General features: G+C 38.7%; 1 protein-coding gene across 4 annotated transcripts in view; it reads left to right on the top strand.

Annotated features, from left to right (window-relative positions):
* LOC122558869 (cadherin EGF LAG seven-pass G-type receptor 3-like) overlaps positions 1-24210 on the top strand; it is a 178976-nt gene that overhangs the window by 92244 nt on the left and 62522 nt on the right. For all 4 annotated transcript variants that reach the window (XM_043707749.1, XM_043707748.1, XM_043707747.1 and 1 more), the window contains exons 8-9: positions 3440-3565; positions 6101-6270. In XM_043707749.1, coding sequence (XP_043563684.1) covers positions 3440-3565; positions 6101-6270 — 296 coding nt within the window. The remainder of the gene's footprint in view (positions 1-3439; positions 3566-6100; positions 6271-24210) is intronic.

Here is a 24210-nt window from a genome sequence, read left to right as displayed (position 1 = left end):
AGGAGGATTGGGAGTTTGTGGCCAGAGCCTGCACAATTCCTTCTCCTGCTTGACAGCTTCTCATCAATAACATTTCTATTCTGAACACTGCCAACCTTTTAACTTCTTCATCTACTTTTCTCCTATTTAATTTATTTACCACTCCTCCTTTTGCTTTGACCCTAGCAGTATTTTTGTTAATGACAGCAGATGCAAAGTACTCATTTTTTGTGTCAAGCCACGCCATGCCTCCACAAGAATATCTCCGTTTTGGTCCCCCATTGGTCCTACCCTTCCTTTAACTGTCCTTTTGATGTTGATAAAAGGCTGTGTTCTTTATCCATTAACATAATCTCTCTTAAATAAGACCAAAGACCATAAAATGTAGGATCAAAAAAGGATCAAATGTAGGACTAAAATGTAGTTACCTCCTTTAATGTTGTGACCTTTTTGTGTTCCATAGACTCTGCTCTGCCATTTAGTGACATCATCATTGATGAGATAATCTTCTTTCAAATTCCACTTTCCTGTCTTATCCACATAACCCTTGATTCCCTTAATGATTACAAATCTTTCTTAACATTGAATATACTTAACACATTAGCCTCAACATCTCTCTGAATGAATTCCACTGACTAACTACTCTCTGAGTAGCAATTTATCTTCATTTGTGTCTTAAATTGGTGATCTTTACTCTGAGATTATGCCCCTCTGGTCCTAGACTCTCCCACAAGGGGGAAAATACCCCTCTCTGCGTTTATCCTGTCAAGCCTCCGCAGAATCTTGTGTTTCAGTTCTTCTTAATGCCGACGAGTATAGGCTTAGCATAGACAACTTCTCTACTTCAGAAAATTCCTCCACACCAAGGATCCACTGAGCGAACCATCTCTGGATTGCCTCTAATTCCAGTACACGTTTCCTTGATTAAGGGGACCAAAACTGTTCATAGTATTCTAGATTTGGATTGACTGGAGCTTTGGTTAATTTTAGCAATATTTTCCTGAATCCTTTTCCCCTTTCATTTCCTTTGTTTTTAGTTACCTCCTTTAATGTTGTGACCTTTTTGTGTTCCATTTGGATCTCTGCAGAATTATAAATATAAAATTTATCATAAGGTCCTTTTTCTATTTCTTTTCATCTCAATTTTGGCTATTCCATGAGCTGTACCTTTAGATATACTTGCTTTACCTCTTATGGGAACGTATCTAGTCTGTACTTGAACTAGCTTACCTTTGAAGGCTTTCAATTTACTCTTTTACCCACCAGATGATAACGAGAGTCCAGAGACAGTAGGAAGTGCTAGATGACCAGAGAAATTGAGGTTTTGGTCAAGAAAAAGAAGGATGCATATGTCAGGTATAGACAGCAGATCAAGCAAACCCCTAGAAGAGTATAAAGACAATAGGAATATACTTAAGAGGGAAATCAGGAGAGCAAAAAGGGGACAAGAGATAGCTTTGGCAAATAGGGTTAAAGAGAATCCAAAGGGATTCTGCATATACATTAAGGACAGAAGGGTAACCAGGGATCAGCAAAGCTACCTATGTGTGGAACTGCAGGAGATGGGCGAGATACTAAATGAGTATTTGTATCAATGTTTACTGTGGAGAATAATACGGAAGATAGAGAACATGGGGAAATATGTGGCGACATCTTGAGAAGTGTCCATATTACAGAGGAGGAGGTGCTGAATGTCTTAAAACACAAAGGTGGTTAAAACTCAGGGACCTGATCAGGTGTGCCTTAGGACTAAGGTGATCTAACCTTACCAATCTACAAAGAGGAACCTTGTTGAAAGCCTTACTCAAGTCCATATAGATCATGTCCACCACTCTGCCCTCATTAATCCTCTTTGTTACTTCTTCAAAAAACTCATAAAAGTTAGTGAAACACTATTATCAAACAGCTGTCTTTGTCTTAGATTTTATAAAGATCAGCATCACTGTCTCTCAAAGCATCACAAAATTCAAACATCATCTTGCACATGTAACATGCATACAGAAATATTAATGATGTGCAGTATGGAAAAAATATAAAATGAAGTAGACATTCATCTTTCCTAGTTGAAATCATGAAGGAGTGTACAGAAACTTTACTTCTAAAGGAAAATATTATTTAAAAAAAGGCATTGCCAGATAGCACTCTCATTTCCAGCCAATCCTAATAATGGTCATTATGTTCTTGCGCACCTTCTTTAATGAGCATCCCATGATTTTCTAGTCTTGTATCTTGCCAACCCTTTGTATTTTCCTGTATCAATTTCTTCTATCTGAATTATTGGTTACATTCTGAACACTTTTTTTTTTCAATAGATTGTTTGTTTCATCTCCCTTCTAATTAATTGAAGTTCAATTTTGAATGTTGCATATGAGTGTCCATCTTTGAATACTCAAGTGTAATTGAATCATTATAGAGAAAATATTGCTTTGATGTGCATAACATTACCTCTAACTATCAAATGCAATTCTAATGTCCTTTGTTCTGACATTCATACCAGGCCAATTTTAAACTTTATCCAACAAAATCACTCATGCTCAGCAAAGATAATTGATGGACAATTTAAAATAGGCATTTTAAGTGTAAGAGGGTATAGAGTTGAAAATACTTCTGAGTTCAATATGAATCTGAAGTTACAATGGTCTCCTGCAGCCCCTGAGTCAATGGCCTGTATAGAGTCCAGTGCTGAACAAGTGGTGGTTATGGTGCTCATGTTTTCCTAATGTTCAGCTGAAGAACTTAAAACTATTTCAAAAATGGCTGTTGGGCAAGCAACTTGACAACACAGAATCAGTGTAGGAGTAAAGAGAATTGGTCATAGGATAGATGAAGCATCAACAAATATTTGGAAATTGTACTTTTTTATTGCTAAAGGTTAGCACATAAAACACCAAGAGGAGGAGGGACCAAGGATTATAAATGGTGATGGTAATGGGAAGGTCTATGGCCATTGAATTCCCATGCCTTAAGTTTACATTCCATGTATCATAGAAAATTATAATTAAAGTTAAAATGAATAGAGAAATGTAAGAAATAATTGAGAGCTTGAAGTTGAGAGAAAGAGTCTGAGAGAGAAAGAAAGAGAGAGAAAAGATGAATAAAAGTTTTGGATGCCAACTCAGAAAAAGAATTGAATGATGAAAATTAGGTGTTAGTTTTAGCTTTAAGAAAGAACCAAATTGAGCAAATTATAAAAAAGGTTCTAGTGGTGAGTTAGTGAAACATTTTTATCCATTTCATGTTGTGAAAAAATTTTTAAGAAAATATGAAGATGATTTTACAGGCTTTAAAGATAACACAAGGTGTCATACAGTGCTTTTACCATCGGATTATAACCCAGATATGAAATTTAATGCTTTGTGTTTTGATATTCTTCCAACTATATCCAAACTATTTGTGTTATTTTATGTCACATTGCTTCTTGAATTTTGATTTTATGATTTGATCCCACAATCTTTGTCAGGCTGCAATATGAAACAGTCATTCTGTGATTCAAACCCATGCAAGAATGGAGGCACATGCATGGTTATCTGGGAGACCTTTCTCTGCGAATGCCCTCTGGGATTTGGAAGCAAGGACTGTGGGCAAGGTAAGCCATAGCTGAAAAATTGTATTGTATGGTGAGAGGGGCATGGTCAAATAATTAACATTTAAAATTGTTTTTAACTGGTTGGTCACAAGTCTGTTTTGAGACACCTTAGGCTGTCAGAATTGCATTGTGGATTCCCATTTTTCAAACCAATAACATGCTGCAAACTAAAGTAATCATGTTCATAGAAGCAACCCTTTGAGCTTATATATATCCCTGGTGGTACAGTTCATTGAGGCATTAATACACTGTGGAATAGAGCTTTGAGATGTGACTTTTACAAACTCTAATTCCCTAACCAATTGCTGTTGCACACTTCCTGGCTGTCAGTTAGATTAGTATTGACAGGGTTTTGGAAATAGGTCATGCAGCCATCCTACTCATATGGCACAGGGAAAGGAAATTCGGGATTAATTCAATTTAGATAGTTGACAGAATTTGATTGGATACAAATTGAGACTGTCTGTATTTTGAAACAGTCTGTGTGCACAGTTTCTTTAATTTCAAAAAAGATTGATACAAACATAGAACAGTACAGCATAGGAACAGGCCCCTTGGCCCATAATGTTGTGCTGAACATGATGCCAAATTAAACTAATCCTTTTTGCCTGCCCATGGTCCATACCCTTACATTCCTTGTATATTAATGCGCCTATCTAAAAATCCCTTAAATGCCCCTATCATATCTGCCTCCACCTGTACCCCTGGCAGCGTGTTCCAGGCATTTTCTACTCTGTTTTAAAAAAAAACTTGCCCCTCACATCTCCTTTCAATTTTCCCCCTCTTACCTTAAATGTATGCTCTTTAGTTTAGACATTTCAACTCTGGAAAAAAACTTTCACTATATTTGTGAAAAGGTGTCTTTAATGACGTGCCTTATTCTTGTATCGTTTTCGCTTCGGTGTTTGTGTTTATCTGAGTAACCCAGTATCGCTGGTCTCTTGCATCATGGGGACTACCTTTCAGCATGTCATAAAGGTTTACAGCAAGGAAACAGGCCCTTCGGTCCAACTTGTCCATGCTGCCTAATTTTCACAATTGATCTAGTCCCATTTGCCTGTGTTTGGTCCACTTCCCTCCAAAACTATCCCATTCATATACTTGTCCAAATGTTTCTTAAAGGACAGATTTTACTTGATTCCAGTTCTACCTCTGGCGTCTTGTTCAAGACACTCTCCACCATCTGTGTGGAAGAAAATGCCCCTGTGGACATTTTTGTGTCTCTTCCCTCTCACCTTAAATCTATGCCCTCTAGTTTTAGACTTACTACCATGGGGAAAAGCTGTTGGCTATTTGCCTTATATATGCTTTCCATGATTTTATAGACCTCCATGAGATCACCCTTAGTCTCCTACTCTCCAGGGAAAAAGGTCCCAATCTATCCAGCCTCTCCTTATAACTCAATCCTTGCAGTCCAGGTAACATCCGAGTAAATCTTTGCTGCACTCTTTCTAGTTTAATTGTATTCTTTCTATAGTAGGGTGACCAGGACTGCATGCGGTGCTCCAAATGTAGTCTTACCAATGTCTTGTACAACTGCAAGAAGACATCCAACTCCTATACGCCATGCTCTGACCAATGAAAGCAAGTATGCTGAAAGCCTTCTTCACCATCCTGTCTACCTGTGACTCCACTATCAAAGAGCTGGGAATCTGTACCCCTAGGTTTCTTTGTTCAATAACATTTCCCAGCGCCTCACCATTGACTGTGCAAGTCTACCATGGTTTGATCCATGAAAATGCAACATCTTGCATTTATCTAAATTAAAAAGATGGGGTACTGGGCTAATGGTCGGATACTTGGTAGTGTGGATGATCAGAGGGATCTTGGTGTCCATGTACACAAATCTTTGAAAGTTGCCACCCAGGTAAATAGTGCGGTGAAGAAGGCATATGGCGTACTGGCTTTTATTGGTAGAGGAATTGAGTTCCGGAGTCCTGAGGTCATGTTGCAGTTGTATAAGAATCTGGTGCGGCCACATCTGGAGAATCTTTTTCCAAGTATGGAGTCAGATATTACAAGGGGGCATAACTTTAAATTAAGGGGGTGTAGGTATAGGACAGATGTTAGGGGTAGGTTCTTTACTCAGCGAGTCGTGAGTTCATGGAATGCCCTGCCAGTAGCAGTAGTGGACTCTCCCTCATTATGGGCATTGAAGCGGGCATTGGATAGGCATATGGAGGATAGTGGGCTAGTGTAGGTTAGGTGGGCTTGGATCGGTGCAACATCAAGGGCCGAAGGGCCTGTACTGCGCTGTATTCTTCTATGTTCTATAAACTCTATTTTCTATTTGTGAGCCCACTGGCCCAATTGAGCAAAATCTCGCTGACTTTGTATATCTTTATCTTAAATATGTGGCTCACTATTTTCATTGCAGTGTGGGGTCTGTATTGAAATATCTCCTGTAACATCCAGATTGCAAATGACTACTTCATTAGTGAAATATATATTGCAAAATATCTTCCTGTAAAATGTAGTCATAGAGTCATGCCTATGGAGACAATCTGTGATTTTTATTTTTCTGTGTATTTACAGTGATGCACCATCCATACCATTTTCAAGGAAATAGTTTACTATCCTGGGATTTTAAGAACGAAGTGAAGATTTCTATTCCATGGTTCCTAGGACTTATGTTCCGAACACGTCACACTGAGGCTGTGCTGGTGCAAGCTCATGCTGGACAGTACACTACCATTGTCTGCCAGGTATTATATTATAATCTGTTTCTACTGTTCGGTCCACAGCTCTTTCAGTTAATTTACAGTCAAATTTGAAGAGATTGCCCAGATTACCAATGCCTCTGTGGGTACAGAGGCAAGTAGTTTTGCAAAGTACCTATTGGCCAGTTACTGCTATCTGCATTTATGTTCAACCATACGTAACACCATTTATTCATTTTGTCACGTGCATTCATGTCCTCATGCAGATGTACATCTTTATCCATAAAACTGACCCTGGCCTTTAAAATGAACCTTGACTTTTCTAAACCAGAAAAGGAAATGCAATTTTGATGATGATCATTTACGTTAAAAGCTTAGTTTGAGAAATTCAAGCTATCCAAATATTCTATCTTAATTGCCCTTTCTCAAAATTGTGGAAAAAAGAGCACATGCAAAATAAATAAACTGGGAATTTAAGCCAGATGGTGTGTTTTTTCTGCTTGCAGATGTGTACTTTTTTTCTCTACAAAGTGACATTAACAGAAATGTGAGAAGCCTACCTGTCCCCCTTACGGGAACTGTATATAATTTTGGTACCCTTGACATACATGCAAGCAGAGTGATCGCCTAAATACCTGCCTGCATGTGAAAATGTTGTTTTCAAAGTGCATTGGTCTTTGTGCAAAGGCATAAAGGCACGAGGATGGCTGGCGGTGAGCGACATTGCTAATTTGGGTAAACTCTGCCAATTTACGACTCCAAAGGATGATATTGAGGGAAATAGTTTCCTTAATAATCTGGACGTGATTCAAATCCAGTTCCCTTAGATGGATATGAGAGAGTTCAAGTAATTAATTCAGTAAGTCTGCTGCAAGTAAATAGTTTTACATTTTATTCTTGCCTATAGTTTCTCCCTTCTTGTAATTACTGCCCTTTATGGCTATAAATTGAGACTTTTCACAATGCGGCAGGTGTTGAGATCCTGAGGTCACATTTTCAGGAGGATGTTTAAAAATGGAACTTTAATGATTGTAACCTCTGAATTGCTCCTGGTGCCATTTGCTAACAAGAGTAGTAAATTGGAGGTAGGGAGGATCAATATTTGTGCCAAGGCATTGGGCTGCAGGGAAGACATTAGTTTCTTGAGACTTTGAGACCAGTTCTGAAGAAGAAAGCCCCCCCTATTCAAAAGGAATGAAATGCATCTCAGCCGGATGAATTTACTTATAGTGGGGTATACTAGTGTGAATGGGAGGATTCAAACGAAGCACTACACACCAACATATCAAAGTACTAATGTGTGCCTATTTTCCAGGTGACCTTCCGAGAGACAGTCATCACTCAATGGCTATCCTGCCCAAAAGCAATGAAAAGTTAATCTATATATGTAACTGTATTTCGAATTTGGTGATTTCAAAAGGGAATTGGATAGGCATTTTTTGTGAAATTTAATCTGTCATGGATGTGAATGTTGCTGGCTAAGCCACCATTTGTTAAGCATCCTGATTTGCTCATGAGAAACTGCCTTCTTGAAAGCAGCAATCCCTGTGATGCAGGAACACCCAGAATGACATTAGGAAGTGAGTTCCTGGATATTGACTGGGCAACAGTAAAGTGACGGTGATCCAATTCTAGCTCAGAATAATGTGTTACTTGAAGAGACATTTGCAAGTGTTGTTTTCATGCATCAGATGTCCGTAAACGTTTAGGTGTTGTGGTCTCTGTTTGGAAGGTGCTGTTTAAGGAGCTTTGATGAATTAATGCAGTGCATCTCATCAGTGGTAAATGATGGTACTACAGTGTGTTAATGTTGGTGGGAATAAGTATTGAAGTAGATGGCTATTGTGTCAGTCAAGTGGGCTGCTTTCTCCTAGATGGTATCAAGCTTCTTGAATGTTGTTGGCACTACATGTTTCTAGGCAAGGTATAAGCATTCCTTCCTGCTCTTGAATTGTACTTTGTAGACAGTCAACAGCCTTTGTGGAATTGGAGGTGAGTTACTCAGGGCAGAATTCCCATTTGCTGCTGCTGCTGTTGTTGTGTTATTTTCATAGCTGGTCCAGTTTAGTTTTTAGTTAATGGTAAATCTCAGGAAGTTGCTAGTGGGGGCTTCAGTGTTGGGAATGGCTTTGAATATGATATGACGGGACAGTGACTTAACTTACTCTTGTTTGAGATTGTGTTTTGTGTGAATGTTACTTGCCATTTTACAATTGAAACCTGAATGTTGTGCAAGTCTTGCTGCATCTGGATAAAGACGACTTCAGTATCTGAGGAGCTAAATGAAGCTGCACATGTGCACTCATTAGTGAGCATTCCCACTTATGACCTACAATGGTGGAGCCTAGGATACTATCCTGAGGAACTTAATGGTATCTCTCACACAATGATCTCTCTTCTGCATGCTTTAAGATCCTGACATCCTTCTAAAGTATGGTGTTTGAAAGATTCATGGAAGCAGTTTTGGTAATAAATTTCAAAGGGAACTTGATGAATATTTAAAGGGGAGAAAATATTCGAACTATGGGGAAAGAATGAGGCAGTAGGACTAATTGGATGGCTCTTTTAAATAATTGGCAGAGGTATGATGGAGAAGAAAAACTTCTATAATATAAGATCCTGTGATTCTAGCTCCTTTGGTTATTTTACTGACGTTTGTCTCAGTGAGATACAGTCTTAGGTTGCAAACAGCTCTAATGTGTTCCAGGTACTATTTCAGGTGAGTACAAATTATTCATTTGAGAAACAGTTCGGTACTGGTCTAGGATGATGGTGATATTTTTATCTTGAACGATAAATTCACTCAGTTGGGCTGAATCAATCTTTTGATTTGTTTCAGTTTGTACCACAAGTGAACATTTTTGAAGACACTTTTACTTTAATGACCAAATAATGCTTTCTTTTTCTGTGGCTGATTTTCAATTGGAAGCTTATTTGTTTGAAATGTGTCAGAGCTTCTGATATCTTGCAGATTTCTTCAGCTGTCTCAGAAACAGTGGAAGGCACCAGTTCAGTAAATTAACCAAATGCAAGATAATTAGTCAGTAGAATACTTATATGAAGTGGACTTTTAAACCTTTTATTTCAGAAGATGTTGCCATTATTGTTATTAAAATGCCTTTCAATGGTCATAAGCTCAAACTGGTTAGTTATTATTGGAAATTACTTCTGCAGTCAGTAACACAGATCAAATAGCTTTCTGATCTTCAATGTATTAACCCTTGATTCTAATTGCTACAGTAGACTCTTTGTTTCTTCAATAGATTAGATTAGATTCCCTACAGTACGGAAACAAGCCCTTCGGCCCAACAAGTCCATTGCAGTCCTCTGAAGAGTAACCCACCCAGACCCCTACATTTACCCCTGACTAGCACACCTAACACTATGGGCAATTCACCTGATTGTGGGAGGAAACCCACACAGGCATAGGGAGAATGTGGAAACTCCACACAGTAACCCGAGGATGGAATCGAAGCCGGGTCCCTGGCGCTGTGAGGCAGCAATGCTAACCACTGAGCCACCCCTCGTGATCAGCAGAAATAGCACTGTCACATTTCTGGAAAATATGTGTTCACTGCTCTCATATTTTCACCTATTGTTTACTGAACAGACCATCCCCATGACTACAGCTTCTATTTTTGTTGTTAATGACAATTTATTTATATTGTGACTTAGATTGGAGACATTTCATTGAATCAATCAAGGTGTTTCATGACAATTATCAAACAAAATTCAACAACGAGTCAATAACTAAAGGTTACGGCAAATGACCAAAATGATGGTCAAAGAGAGAAAGTTTAACCTTTTTAGTTGGAGGAAGAGAGATTGACAGAGGATATTCTAGATCTGAGGGACTTGATATCTTATAATGTTTAAAATCAGGGCTGCTCTAAAGATATGTTTGGGTCCTTATTTGTATATGTAAAGGAATTCATGCTTGCTTGAGGTCTGATCTTCAAGATTGGTCAAAACCATTTTTCAAGGTCCCTTCCTGAATTTCTTTTTCTCAGGCTATTTTTTGAGTTTCATGATTTCTTTTTTTCAACTTCACATGAGTTCCAGCTACTATTCTTCCTTAGTTCGTTGATGTTTTCTCTCAAATTTGGTTTCTAAATGCAATGCCCAAATTGCAATAACAAGTTCATCTCAAATTCCAAACGTTTGATGCAATGAAACAGAAATGTAAGACAGAGAGAGAGAGAGGATGACTGGAAATCAACAAATTGTTTAATCTAAGCATGTACAAATTGGGAGCAGTGGTAGCCCCTTTGTCCAATCGAGCCTTCTCCATTCATAATGAGATTTAATATTGTAATCAAATCAGGGATCTTAGTTGCTTCATTAACAACACACATGCTTCCTCAGATCCTTGTCCCTCAATTTTGGTTTAAGACATCTTATTAGCAATATTAGTTATAAATACCTGGTTACTGGACAGAGTTTAATAAAGCAGAACCGAAAGCCCGGGGGAAGTGGGAGATGCCCATACAGTCAGGGCTGCTGCTCACCAGTGCTGGTTATGTTGTAAACCTGCCAAAGTTGAAATTGGGGCCCAGACAAAATTATAGCAGTTCCCCTGGGACCTGAGGTCGGGGCCTAATGAGCTTAGGAACCTACCCTGGTAGCAAGGTAACAGCACAGGACAAAGAGTGCACTGTCTTCTGTTGCTCCTGACAGCCACAGACATCTGGCAAAGTGATCAGAGACAAGAAGTCAACTTACATCTAACCCTGCCATCTGCAGTTCTTCACCAACAACAATGTGAAGCTCAACCAGCTGCAGTAAGGCTCACCAAACAGCAGGTTGGATTCTGCCCAACTTCCAGTTTATGCTACTCACAAGAAACCCAGACTCCTTGTCTAGATTAGAGGATAAGATCAGGAGAGATAAGAGAAGGAGGAAGGGGATTTGTCACTGAAGGAACTATAGCAGCAACATGAAGGAGACTGAATTGGATCGATTGGAAGAGCAGCTTCTCAAGTGTAGTGTATTTCATGATTTGGAGATGCCAGTGTTGGACTGGGCTGTACAAAGTTAAAAATCACACAACACCAGGTTGTTGTGTGATTTTTAACAGTGTATTTCAAGTTCACTGCTTCAACCAAAAATGACAGAGGCAACCTTTCTTGAATTTTTCATCACTTTTTCATTGCGTTTTTAAGGTCCGTTTAATTAAGTACACTTCCTGGGACTGGGTTCATATTTAAAACTGAAGAAAATTTACCATGGTCACAAAGGAGTTGTTCATGGACTGCATCATCCTGGAGGAGTTAATGACAGGGTATTTTTATCACTGATGATAAATGGTACTAGTTGTTGAGCCAGTTCACTCTCTTAGAACAGTAACATTTGATGACATCACTGGTCATCAATCTTGTCTCAGTCAAATGAACACTTTTCTCAAGGGTACTTTTGCTAGTGTTGCAATAATCAGATATCATTATCATTTGTTAATGCTTGAAGCCTTTAAAATAGTTATCTATAAATAAATGCAGTAGCTTAGCAGATGGGTGATGTGTAAAACTGAAGGTGCTAGAAGTGTTGACAGCTATTGGCATTGCTTATGCTAAATATGGATTGAAACATTTAATGTCTGGACAATGAGATTGAGACCTTCACAATTTGATTTCAAGTCAAGTTGGCAACTGCTTTTGAGTCACTTCCTTTTCTTGAAAATCTGTTTTATTTAGAGTTCTGTATTTTCCATGTAGCCATTTGGCAAAATTCAACTTGTGGCTCATGGAATCAAACTGCACCTTCAGTAAATTCTTTTAATGGCCATTTAAATGCCCATGCATTTGCACATTTGTTTAAGCCACAGTTAGTGTACTTATGTAAGGAGTACACTACTACAGAACAACCTCGTTTATCTGAACGAGATGGGCGGGGAGTATTTTGTTCGGATTGTTCGGATAACTGATCTGATCGTAGACAAAGGAAAAAGCTGTTTTTATTTCATTCAATCGATAAAATATGTACAAACATTGGATATTGCTTAAAAATTCATGATTTTTACAAATAAAATCACTTTTTGTGTAAATAAAATTCATTGAGGTGGAGGCCAAATCCTCAAATATTCCTTAAGCTATCCACATATTTCTGGAAAAGATTTGAGGATCTAACACTGTGCTCTACCAGAGAGTTTATTTAAATCTATAATTTTGAAGAGTCTGCTATTTAAACAAGCTAATCTTTGCATTCTGCAAGTTGCAGATTTTATATATTTTGTTCAGAAGTATCTTGCTGTTTTAGTGGCAGGAATTAATACTAGAGCAACCTTCCAGGCTGCAAGAAGCAAATTGCACACGTGCGGTTAAACTGAGGAGGACTAAACTCTCATATAAATATGGACATCCCGCATTAAACAAGGTCCAAACAGATTCTAAACTCCCAAGAGCATTTATCACTTTCTGCTAAACGCACTGTCACTACAGAAGGACAGAAGCACGCCCTCGCTCATATGTTTACTTTCTCTGCCATTTTTTTCATGAATGGCCCAGTAAATTGATGGGAATAAAGCACTTACTTTTGCAAAGGGCTGTGTAACTAACCCCTTTGTAAAAAATATCCGGTCGTTGTTGCTTGAGGTGCTTGTGTTTTTTTATTTTTGTCAGCATATTCACATGTTCTTCAGTATAGGTAATCCAAATTCACTTTTAGTCATTGCAAACAAAAGACGCTATCGTCGCACCAGTGTCGGTAACACCTCTTTGATGCAACATTTTTACGGGACCTCGTGATTTGGATAATCCGAAGTTCGGATAACGGAGGTTGTTCTGTATACAAAGAGGACATTGAAATAGATACTAATCGTTACCTGTAAATGTTTTCTGTGTGTGATGTGACAGACAGAGCAAATTCAATTTGATTAGCAACAAGTAATGATTATCCCCTTTTCAGAAGTAGAAAGGAGATCACGTTGATTTTTGAACGTATTGTGGAATCTTCCTATTAATCTAGCATGATTTCCTTCAGTTTTAATTAGATGTATCAATGAACTCTCGCAGCTCGGAGTACAATTGGTAACTATTCATCTTCAGGTCCAGTCACTTCCCTACTGACATGATTATTATCAGTGAAAGCAGCAGGGCTTGAAGTCTAGTGTATCACTTTTCTTGGCCTTTGATCTAAAAAAAAAGGGCCTTTCAACGTGTTTGCTGCAAGCCTGTGGCTACTGCTTGTCAAGCTGTCTGTCAAGCTGCAGTAGCTGTAAAATGACTCTACTATCTGTATTGTTTTGCCTTGTAGAGATCTTTAGTGAACATCACAAGAATTATGATAAGTGCCATTTATATCAGTGGGAGCTTCGTCACCAATTTGTGCACTGCTCATTATGATAATTCTTTGTTCTGAAAATACGTCAAGGTAATCTAGCCTCTCTCAACATTGTCAGCTCCTCACAGGAAAATGGTAGTTTACACTGGGAGACCAATATCATATTTGAGCTGAAAACTGCAGCTTATTGCCTGATCGAATGGCTGAATTTTTTTGTTATTTTGAGGTAGCTGATTTTATATGGCAGCTTAAATGCTGTCAAAATGAGTAATATTGCAATGTCCAATATTAATCTGTAAATTGCCACCGTTGAGAGCACTAAGTGTGGTAACATGCCTCAGTTTTGTGATTGGAATTGAATTCATTTGAAAAGTTACATTGCCAAGAGATCGCAGGTGAAATGGGAGAGGGAAGAACATTGAAGGGTTAGAATGCCAATATAAATTGCAATGGAAGAGTGCCAACACACATTGCAGGAAGGAGCTTCAATTTTAATTGAGTAGGAGATGTAGATCAAAGCAGCTTGGAGATCTGGACAGATAGGGAATTAATCACTATAAAAACAAAATAACATTTGATAAAACCAATCAACGATTTGATTCTGCAACAGCATCCTACATCCTATCTAATTCCACAATAGTCTGTAATTCCCATGTGAAAATTGAGAAATCCTAAGAATTTGACAACTGGTGCCATATTGTGACAGCAGTTTGACCCCAGTGCCCATTAATTCCTTATTGATGTTCAGTACACACTACAAAATCCTGTTTAATTTTCTCATTGTCTTCTGTTTGTAGTGCTCCTTATTTTGAATTGTTTTGTGTTATGTATCAACCTTAGTTAATTTTCTTTTTCTTTTTCAGCCCATTTGACATGCGTGTCTTTGTACTGCCATCCATTTTAACATCACTTCACTGTACGTAATTTTGCTGTTGTTCTTTATCATGTCAGTACTGTCTTATGTTTCATAAGTAAGCTTTAGAGATTGAGGTATATGTTTTTGCTTTTGGTTGTTGATGTGTTACTGTCCCTGATTCTTGCAGTAATGTGATAGTAATGTTGATTATTACGAAGGAACTTGTTTTTTTCTTTGGAAGCAATTTGTAACATCCTTTGTGTTGCTATTAACACTGGAAATTTGGCTTCTATATTCGCCATTTAACTGATTAATGTAACACCTATTGGGTTGCAATTGTTGGGCTCCCCTGACTTGGCCACATGACATATGTTCTGTTTTTAAAAAAAAAGTGAAATTGTGACTATAACATGCTAAGGGAAAAGAGTAATTTCCAAGTCAGCAGAAGTAAACACCAAGATCAATCATCCATATGTCTATCAGCAAGTTGGAGATATGGTGAAAGTTGTGCCTTACCATCATCCCCTGGACTATGGAAGACCAATTGAAACATAACAAGCTTCACAAAGATGTAAAGGTAAGTTAAATCTATTACATCATATTCATAAAGAAGCTAAGGACGGATAGATATTACATGGGTATCCATTCAAGATGAAATTGGTGGCATTACGGAAGTGAAGATGATTTTCTAAGATTGCAAAGGGATCTAGATCAAATGGTCAATGGTCTGAAAAATGGCAGATGGAGTACTGGGTAAATGTGAGGTATTGCATTTTGGTATAACAATTCATGGTGCAGCCTTGGGTAGTGATGTAGAACAGAAGGAGCTAGGGGTGCAGGTGTGTACTTGTTTGAAGTTTGCATCACATATAGACAGGGTGGTTAAAAAGGCATTTAGCATGCTTGCCTTCATTGCTCAGTTCTTTGAGTATAGGAGTTGGGAAGTCATGTTGAAGTTCGACAGGACATTGGTGAGGCCTCTTCTGGAATACTTTGTCCAGTTCTGGTCGCCCAGTTATAGGAAGGATATTATCAAGCTGGAGAGGGTTCAGAGATTTACCAGGATGTTGCCGACTATGGAGGTTTGAGTTATAAAGAAAAGCTGAACAGGCTGGGACATTTTTCATCAGAGTATAGGAGGTTGAGCGATTATCTGATAGAAGTGTATAAAATAATGAAAGGTATAGATAGAGTCAGTGATAGTTGTCATTTCTCTAGGATGGGAGATTTTAAGACTGGGGGCATCTTTTTTTAAGATGAGAGGAGAGAGATTTTAAAAAAGACTTGAGGCAAATTTTTTTACAGAGTGTGATTCACATGTGGAATGAGCTTCCTGAGAAAGTGGTAGACGTGGGTACAATTACAATGTTTAAAAGACATTTGGATAGATGCATGAATAGGAAATATTTGGAGGGATATGGGCCAGGAGCAGCCAGGTGGGATTAGTTTAGTTTGGTATTATGTTCGGCATAATACCAAACTGGTTGGACTGAGGCGTTTGTTTCTGTGCTGTATGACTCTGAGACTATAGAAATAGGAGCCAGAATTAGGCTAATCAGGCCATCAAATCTGCTCCACCATTCAGTGATGTCAAGGCTGATCTCATAATCTTCAACTCGATTTTCCTGCCTTTTCTCCATAAGCTTTAATTCTCTTGGTAATTAAAAATATGTCCATCATCACCTTGAATGTACTTAACCCTGCCTTGACTGCCCTGTGAAGTAAGGAATTCTACAGATTCACTATCCTCTAAGAGAAGACATTCCTCCTCATCTCTGTCCTTACTGGATGATTCCCTGTAACATAAATATTTTATAGGCAGTCAGGTATTGCATGATAAAGTATTAATTGACTGAATTTAATGCACACCATCTACATGCAGAATAAAGTAAATTTAATTTTAAAGAAAAGACAGGTAGTCGTCTAGAAATGGAGAGCATAGTTAACATAGGAAGTGAAATATGTAGCCCTCTTCTCATTCATGTGATGTGAATCACTGATATATACAGCAAGCTTTTTATTAACCAACACCTATGGGACCTGTAGTTTACCAATTGATCAAATATTTCATGCTTGATCAAGTGGTCCACATAATCAATGTAATAACATACACAAACTTAATGCGGGGGTATACACATTACTGTTGTACTTTATTTACAGCATAAATCACTTAAATAATAACTTAAATAAAACTTAATGGCAGAGAGCCTTCTCACTTTCACTTTGAACTGGACATCATGGAGATTGTGATATAAAGTTACTTCTGGTATTTCAGGTATATACTTTTTGGTGATTTATTGAGGATGCTGGTTAAAACAAAATTTGCTGTACAACAATGATGATTTGGTACATGAAAGCAGAATGTGATATTTAGTATGCTATTCCTGATTCATCCATACAGTTTGAACACTATTGGGGTCATTTAAATCTAATCTTGGTGGTATGTCAATGTGGCTGAAAATGTGTTGCTGGAAAAGCGCAGCAGGTTAGGCAGCATCCAAGGAGCAGGACAATCGACGTTTCGGGCATGAGCCCTTCTTCAGGATTCCTGAAGAAGGGCTCATGCCCGAAACGTCGATTCTGCTGCTCCTTGGATGCTGCCTGACCTGCTGCGCTTTTCCAGCAACACATTTTCAGCTCTGATCTCCAGCATCTGCAGTCCTCACTTTCTCCTGGTATGTCAATGTGAGCAACTTACCTGTTTACTCATTGCTCAGTTTCACTGGTCAGTGGATGTAAAATGGACGTGCAATTGGGTTACATCTGTTTTCCACATGGCAGGTCTTTATGAACCAGCATCATTTGTTAAAAGCAAACATTTTCCTAGGCTGGACTGGCTTCAAATGCTGGGGACAGAAATGATGCCAGAGGGTAAGGAATTTGGTAGAAAACTGTGCTAAACTAGGCTACCTGCTTAGATGAGGTTATCAATCATAAATGTGAAACCCAGGCATTAAAGAAAAGCATTAAAGCAGAATGTATTGACATGAGAATGCAGTTACAGAAAAGCATTGTTTAATATCCCATGTGCTCTCTTTACAGATGAAGTCTCCAGTAATTGGAATTTCTCAAGAAGAAGAATATAAGAACAATAAGGAGCTCCTCCCTCCTGTTTATTTTAGCAACATTGTGTCTTACAAAATAGGGAGATAAAGCAAAGTTTGCTTGAAAAAGCCAACACAAATAACTGTGAAGTTTGTTAAAATGGTAGTCTTCAGAGTGACGACTTTATTATTTTGTTGAGGCTTAGCCACTCTGGATCTTCCCTAACCATACATCAAGAATTTGGCTTTTCAAAAGAAGTAAAGCATGCTGAACCATATGTTTGGTACAGCTGTTTCATTTCTCTGTGCAGTAAAATTGGGATGATCTGAATAGATTTTAAACTACATCAGTAGCACTGTTGATGCCTTTTTTTTTGTAGCCTGATCTGCACCAAATAATGATCATTATGATGTGTTTAATTGTCTCAGGCTTGCACATCTTGTAATGGTCAGACAGCAACTATGAATTGAAAAGGACTTGCACAGTGTGTGCTGCAGGAAGTGTAGCACCAAACAAAGGCTATGTTCTCTTATTCTGTGAAGGAAAAGGATGCACAATGTTTGCTAATTAGGTTTCATGCAAGTGGAGCAGTAAGGGGGGACATTATGGCTGCTAAGCCCAGCACAAGTGTAGTGTGGCACAAATCTGTTGCTTGGATGTAGGAACAGCACTATCTCGGGGAGCTTTTGGTGCTAATGCTAATACTTTGCGGTTGATCGGCTTGGACTAGAGTGTCTGACTGCCCAGGAGGAAATAGATGCAGTCACTGAATATCAAAATATGTCGGGCTCTGTTGCTTTGAGCAGAAGCACGAGAACCTCAAGGAATCCATCTTGTCCATTCAATCATTGACATCCGTTTGCAAGTAATCATTTGCACATGCAGCTTTTCACATTCTGCACACCCATGCCAATAAACCTGCAGGACACAGGGAGGAATCTGTATAGTCAAATACATTAATTAAATAAATGCTTCCATTAATGAAAACACTGTGCTTCATTTATCTGTTTTCTAAGCACCAGGGGATGTTGTAGGTGTTGTTGAAGTTATTGTTGAAGTACAGGACAGTAATAAGCAATCAGCAAATGTGAAGTGGCCCAGTGCCACAGCTCAATGGAAGAGTCATCTGTTAATTGCTCTCAGTATTCTTAGGCATCGGACTCTTCTCATTCCTCAGGGGATACATGTCACAACCATTCTTGTTATGTTCCTCCAGTGACACCAATGGTCATTGATAATGGTCATCTGACATGTGGGAGTCATTTAAAGGCCAGTTGATCAGAGTTCAGGACCAGCATGTACCTGTAAGGATAAAGGATAATAATGGGAAGACTGGAGAACTTTGTATGACAAGAGGTTTTGAAAGATTCAAAAAGGAAACAAAAATAAGGTTTAGGAAATTGAAATCAGACAAAGCTCTTGAGGAATATAAAGGAAGCAAGAAAAACTTAAACAATTAGGAGGGCAAAAAGGTGCCATGAAGTGTTTTCAGCAAGTGGGATTAAGGGGAATGCAAAGGCATTTTTATGTATATTAGGAGCAAGAAGGTAGCTAGGGAAAGTGTGGGTCCACTCCAGGACAAAGTGGGGTTTATGCATGGAGCCAGAGGAAATGGGTGAGGTTCTTTAATAAGTACCTTACATTGGTATTTACCAAGGAGAAGGTAAATGAATGATGGTAAGGTGGGGGGGGGGGGGGGGGTTTGTTGGGTGTCTTGAAAAACATTAAGTAGATAAGTCCCTAGGGCCTGAAGGGATCTATCCCAGGATACTGAGGGAGGCAAGGAAGGAGATTGCGGGTGTCTTGGCAAAGATCTTTGTATTTGTTTTTAGCCACGGGTGAAGTCCTAGAAGACTGGAGAACAACCATTGTTTTTCTTTGGTTTAAGAAGGACAACAGGGATAATCCAGGGAATTATAGGTTGGTGATCCTTAAATCAGTGGTAGAGAAATTGTTGGAGAAGATTCATAGGTACAGGATTTACTCATATCTGGAAAAGAATAAAGTTATTAGGGATAGTCAGTATGGCTTTGTGCGGGGGAGGTCATGTCTTTCAAATTTGATTGAATTTTTTGAGGAATTGATGAAGATGATTTATGAGGCAATAAATGTTTTCTACATGAACTTTACTGTAGTGCTTGGTAGACTGGTCCAGAAAATTAAGTCACATGAATTGACTTGTTACGTTGGATGCAAAATTGGCTTGGTCATAGAAGACGCAGAATAGTGTGGAGGGGTGTTTTTCTGACTAGAGGAGTGTAACCTGTGGTGGTTCTGCAAAGATCAGTGCTGGGACCTGTGTGGTTTGTAACATATATAAATGATTTGGAAAGAAAATTTAAGTAGTTTAATGCAGATGACCTGCAGGTTCGTGCATTGTGGATAGTGAGAAAGGTGGTCAAAAGATACAGCAGGGTACAGGAAAGATTAAGCGGAGAAATGGCAGATGGAGTTTAATCTAGACGAGCATAAGGTGATGCATTTTGGGAGGTCATATGCAAGAGGAAACTATGTAGTAAATAGTGGGACCTTTAGGAACATTGATATTCAGAGAGATGCTAGGGTCCAAATCCGTAGCTCTCTGGAAGTAGCAACATAGTGGATAAGTTGATAAAAAAGGCGTAGGGCATGCTTTTCAGAGAATACAACAAGGTGCCTAACTAAAGTACTATTTAAAATGCTAGAAGCCCATGTAATCATCCCCCAAATTTAGGCATGCGTATGTGTGTCATCACTTAGCAATGCTAGGCTTCATTGGAAGGATAATGAGGCATGCAAACTGCATCGTCAAATGCTCATTCTTGAAAACTTCCTCTTGTATTGAACATTATAATGTGAATTGCTGCAGTTGTAATTATTGTGGCTTATCCCTGGAAAGTTGAGAGTTGATGGTCAGACACTACTGCATATTAAAGAGCAAAAGCTCCTTCAGTAGGTCATGGAATATCCAATGATACCCAGATATTTACATCTATGCAAGTTGGTGGAAGCTAATTACCTTTGGAATTGCAAGAGCTGCTTTGTGCCAGAATTGGTCAAATGGAGCATTGTTTGTTTATTTATTTACTTTACAGTTGAGTGACTTAATAGCTGCTCACCCTGTGATTTTCTCTGAAGATCTGAACGCTACCAGTCACATGAAAGCTGAACACTAATTATCATGTTAACTGCAGGGTGGCCACTGCTAACTAAAGCCTGTTCCTCAGCTTTGCCAGGGATGTAATCAAGTGTGTAAATTAATCCTTAGACGGTATTTGTTGAGTACAGCTAGCATACTCTTGGCCTGTTAAAGGTCAGTTTTGAGTGTCTCAGTTTTGCATTCTTTCCTACTCAGTCTTCTGACTCTGCTGCAACCATGCCTTCTTAGACAATAGCTATAATACTCACCAGTATACTTTCTCATCCCAAATGAATAGTTCAAACTGAGCTTGAGAGGGACAATGTCTCGGAAACTATCAATTGAAGGGCAGACACGATAAAAGACAAATTTCTAAATCTTTGAAAATTTGAGAGACATGATCTTTTGTTCATTTTCTTCCTGATGTTCAGTTCATACAGTAATTTTTTTTTCGGTTGGGTTACTGTGCCAGAAGAATAAAAGAGCCACTTTTTTATTAAAATCAGAACAAGTCGGTTAGTCATCTTGGGTGACTCCAACATGATGTCATATTTACCTTTTTTTAAACCTATTAATCAGTTGAGATTGGACAATATATTCCTGAAGAAGGGCTCATACCCGAAACGTCGATTCTCCTGCTCCTTGGATGCTGCCTGACCTGCTGCGCTTTTCCAGCAACACATTTTCAGCTCTGATCTCCAGCATCTGCAGTCCTCACTTTCTCACTTATTGGACAATATTTACCATGTCTAATGGTATTGTACATGCATCTATTTATATAGAGCAATGCTGAGTGCAGCAGCAATTTAGAAAAATAGCCCTTTTCTCAGGGGGGAAAGGGGGCATTATGATTAAGTGAGAAATTTGGATCGGATGCCAAGGAAACGTTTTTTTTAAATAATGTGTTGGGATCTTCTGTATTTATCTGAATAGGTAAATAATCCCCCATCTGAAAGATGTGTGACACTTCTATGACTTTAAGAGGTGTATTTTGTTTTAATTTTTTTATGCAACGAGGTTAAGACAGAGGTACTGAGTGGTCCATTTCAAGCTAATAAAGTAAATAGCTTGTGAGGCCTTGGGTTTTTTTTTAAAGTTGGAACAATAGAAGCAGTATGAATGGATGGAATCAGGCTTACACAGCACCAGGGTTTCAGTTTAGCTTTCATTTGGGGTTTTGAAGTTGGCTGTGGAAGCTGTTACATCTCTATTAGCCACACCAAAAGTTGGAGTTGTCTCTGTGCTGTCAGAATCATATGTGAGATAATCTGTTTTTGTCAAGGGGGTGTTTATGGATGTTTCTACATGGGAATAGCTGCTGTTTAGTAATAATAATCTATTACTCTGTGAAGTTTTCCAAAAGAGTTAAAGTTAGATGAATTCTTCTTTCGTTTGCATTTTAACTGTAGTGTAAGGATAAAGTTTGTTTTGCTTAAATCCAGAAGCTACATGACACCAGGTGATAGTCCAGCAGACTTATTTGAAATCACAAGTTTTCAGAGGATAGCCCCTTCATCAGGTGAAGTGAGAGGGAAGCACACAGACGCAGAATTTATAGGCAGAGAACTCGAAAGGTCAGACGAATGATGTGAGTGGAGTGTCGAATAATACGTCTCTGCAGGTGGTCAAAAGTGTCAGAGGGTGTGGGTGAAGTGCAAACAGCTGAATAACAAGTGAAGGGATGATCTATAATCCAATTAAATGAGCCAGAGAGATAATTACCAAAAAAATTTAAAATAAGGTAGTGTTGAAGACAAACCAAATGACTGGAATAATATGAGAGGTATAAGAGTCGCATGCCAAGAGTCTAACCAAAGTAATAAGTAATCCAAAACTGTACAAACTAATTAAGATACAGAGACCATAACAATTTATCAAGGTGATAGTGTCAAAACAGGATAGTAAGGAAGATTTTATATATGCATAACAGTGTGGTGGGTCATATGTATTGCATCATGAATCCAAGATCATGGGTGAGGCCCTCCTCATGGGTACGGAACTTGACTATCAGTTCTGCTCGGCGATTCTGCATTATTATGTATTTCAAAGGCTGCCTGAGAGGACACGAATCCAAAGATTGAAGGCTGAATGCCCTTGACCACTGAAGTGTTCCCAACTGGGATGGAACATTCCTGTCTGGCAATTGTTGCACGGTGCCCATTTATCCATTGTCGTAGCATCTGCATGGTCTTGCCAGTAACCCATGCCTCGGGGAATCCTTGCCTGCAGCACGAGATAGACAAATTGGTTGAGTGTCTGCCGTGTACTGCTCCCACATGTGATGGTGTTGTGTGACTTCTGACCTTGGCCAGCCCAGTCTAAGACCGGAACCTTTACATCATTGATTAAAGCTGAGTAGTGTAGCTAATCAAATTTTATCCGGAACACAGCACCTTACACAACCCTTTAATAGAAAAGGTGAGCGTCGAGGCAATCTCCTTGATATATTTGAGGTGGGTTTGGTCTGGTCCATAACAAATTAGGGGCAGTTGTTGAGATCAAAATCCAGGAAAGATTTGGGATTATTGGACTCAAAGACAGCGAGTGGTGAATGTTGGTTTTTTCAGGTGTTGCATTTGGTTGGTTTAAACAGAGTGTGCCTTGTGTAGTAATGGCTCTTTCAGTCAGGAAGTGTTTCCTGGGAGTGGAAGGAGTCACTTTGGGTTTTTTTTACAGAAAGCAAGCAAGACAAAGCTTTTGGAATTGGCAAAGAAGTTGAAGTTGGAGTTGCCTATGTAAGAAAAGGGAGATAATCATAGCAATAGCTCAATGTTTACAATTGCCAGGAGTGCAAACAGAGGAGGTATCACTATCAGAGGAGGTAGCTGCAGAATATGATGAGGTGAACGAAGAAAGCCATCTTAAGTACATATGAACTAGCGCCAGAAGCCTACGATAAAATTTTAGGAAGAAGGAACCCAATAAAAAATACACAGAATTTGAAAGGATCAAACAAAGTAACTTTGATAGGAGGTTTGAAAATAGGTCAGACATATGATAATCTTAGAGAGACTGTTAGGAGGAGTAGTGAGAACACAGGGAAGAACAGAGAGTTAAAATTGCAGGATAAGCAGCAGAACTGGCAGATTATAATGAATTGATTATAAATCAAACTTTGTCTTCTGACATCAATTTCAATCTGAGGGATAGAAATTGGGGAAAAAGAAACCCTCAGGAAGTAAACAAAAAGGAGATCTCATTGAAGATAGTAAAGATAGATTGCCACAGGTTTAAAAAAAGGAAACCCATGAGAGAGGAAGAGAAGTAAAAACCCCTCTGGTGTTTTCATTGTAATAAAGTAGGACACATAAAGTTGCAGTGTTGTTGGTTTAAGTAGAGCACTGGGAAAACGGATGTGATAGAACAAGATAAGGGTTTATTAAAGTGGTAAAGGAGATACCAGTGCAAGCTAAAGAGGTGCCAAACATTCTACAGCCTGGTCGGTGTTGACCAGAAAGTACCAGATCTCGGGAAAGAATTAACTCTGTGGTAAGGTTTGCTCATGTCTACCAGGCGGAGCAATAAAGTAGTTAAAATTTTTAAGAGATACAGGAGGAAATCAAACTGTGAATATGTGTTACAGATATTCTGTGTTCTTAAGATAGAGTCATAGATAGAGTCATAGAGGTGTACAGCATGGAAACAGACCCTTCGGTCCAACCTGTCCATGCCGACCAGATATCCCAACTCA

The sequence above is a fragment of the Chiloscyllium plagiosum genome, chromosome 18 (genome assembly GCF_004010195.1).
Source record: "Chiloscyllium plagiosum isolate BGI_BamShark_2017 chromosome 18, ASM401019v2, whole genome shotgun sequence".
Taxonomy (NCBI): domain Eukaryota; kingdom Metazoa; phylum Chordata; class Chondrichthyes; order Orectolobiformes; family Hemiscylliidae; genus Chiloscyllium; species Chiloscyllium plagiosum.
This window is presented reverse-complemented; position numbering and strand designations above follow the sequence as displayed.